Source organism: Medicago truncatula, chromosome 4 (genome assembly GCF_003473485.1).
Source record: "Medicago truncatula cultivar Jemalong A17 chromosome 4, MtrunA17r5.0-ANR, whole genome shotgun sequence".
NCBI classification, from domain to species: Eukaryota; Viridiplantae; Streptophyta; class Magnoliopsida; order Fabales; family Fabaceae; genus Medicago; species Medicago truncatula.
In genome coordinates, this window is record NC_053045.1 from 17,527,781 (window position 1) to 17,529,784 (window position 2,004).

The 2,004-nt window shown below is 32.5% G+C and overlaps 1 protein-coding gene across 1 annotated transcript; it reads left to right on the plus strand.

The window, feature by feature from the left end:
* The first annotated feature begins 254 nt into the window (after positions 1–254).
* On the plus strand, positions 255–1,772 carry LOC120579909 (uncharacterized). Its single transcript, XM_039832671.1, has one exon. The coding sequence runs from the start codon at positions 255–257 to the stop codon at positions 1,770–1,772; it is 1,518 nt and encodes a 505-aa protein (XP_039688605.1).
* The last annotated feature ends 232 nt before the right edge of the window (positions 1,773–2,004 follow it).

Below are 2,004 nucleotides of genomic sequence, written 5' to 3' on the forward strand. Positions count from 1 at the left end.
TTTTTCTCTCATCCCTTTATCTCTTTTACTTTATTTGTCATTTATTTTATCTCACCATATCTATTTTCATATTTATTTAAACCTTTTATAAGCACTTTATTTCTTTTGGTTAAAATATTTTTTTAAGTGCTTATTTTAATTCGTTTTCTAAAGAACACAATTCACCCCCCCTCTTGTGTGTTTGAAGTCTCTTGGTCAACAAGTGGCATCAGAGCTTGAACTCTTGTTAAGGACTAATCGTCTCAAGAGGCAAGATGACTTCAAACAACAATTCCATAAATTGTCCCCCATCTTTCAATGGTGAAGGGTATGGTTATTGGAAAGAGAGAATGAAAATTTTCATTGAAGGAATTGATTGTGATATTTGGGATGCTATTGAAAATGGTCCATTTATTCCCACTCATTTAGTCAATAATGTTGTGGTGAATAAACCAAGATCCCTTTGGACCAAAGATGAAAAGAAAAAGGTTCAATACAATTTGAAAGCTAAGAACATTATCACCGCTTCACTAAGCATTGATGAATTTTATCGTGTATCAAATTGTACAACCGCCAAAGAAATGTGGGACACCCTTAAATTGACCCATGAAGGTACTACCGAGGTCAAAAGGGCTCGGATGAACACATTGACTCATGAGTATGAATTATTTAGGATGAAATCGGGAGAAAGCATCCAAGATGTGCAAAAACGATTTATCCATATAATTAATCATCTTAGAGCTCTTGGAAAAACTTTCAATAACGAGGATTTAATTAATAAAGTTCTTAGATGCTTGACTCGAAGCTGGCTACCAAAAGTGACCGCTATTTGTGAATCTAAAGATTTATCTTTTATGTCTTTGGCTACTTTGTTTGGAAAATTGCAGGAACATGAGCTTGAATTGAATCGTCTCATTGATAGTGAAGAAGGTGAAAAGAATACGAAAGGCCTTGCTCTCAAAGCTAGAATCAATGAAAGAACTTCCTTCAATCCAAATTGCAACAAGTGTGGTGAAAAGGGTCACATAAAATCCAATTGTCTTCTAAGTCAAAAGAGATATAGAAAAGGAAAGAGGGCTTATATCGCTTCGGATGACAAAGATACAAACTCATCCAATGAATCAGAAAATGAAGTAGCATATTCATGTTTCATGGCAAACCATGATGAAGATGAGGTAAATTCTATTGAATCGGAATATGACTTAACTTATGATGAGTTGTTTACTATTTGTAAAGAATTAAATGATGAGTCAACTAAGCTTAGAAAAATTGTTTCTTCCTCTAAGAAAACTATTTCCACTCTTGAATCAAAAATTGATATTTTAAACGAGGAAATAGAAATTCTTAAAGAGAAACAAATTTTTGTTAGTGAAGTTTCTTCTTGCACTTCTTGTGAAAATAAAAAGGAAAATATTTTCAAGTGTGATGATTGTAATATTTTGAAAATTGAAATTGAGGATTTGCAAAACACACTTGCAAAATTCACAAAGGGGAGAGAAAACTTGAACATCATTTTGGGAAATCAAAAGGGAACGTATAATAAAGCCGGTTTGGGCTATCGTCCAAAAAATCATGAAAAACTTTTTCGAAAATTCTTTCGCCTAAACAAAACCTCAAGTTCTCCTTTTGATAAATATTTTTATTGTGGAAGAGAAAGTCATACATCCTCTATTTGTAATTTAAGAAAGAACAATGATATGAATGATAAATGGAAGTGGATTCCAAAGGGCACTTTGCCTAATGCTAACTCTCAAGGACCCAAAATGATTTGGGTACCAAAAGCCAAAACTTAATTTTATTTTGTAGGCGTGCTTGAAGGCCAAGAACTAAAAATTTATATACTTATAGAGACTATTCAAAGCACATGAAAGGGGGAGAAAAAAAAAATTCTCCTATTATTACAAGAATATTGGCTACGCATCTTATGGTGACTTTATCAAATGTTCTTCCCCAAAAGGAAATGGAAATTTCAAGAAAAGAAAAAATGGTTCACTCTTTTCACTTAATTCTATTTATTTTTGCTTT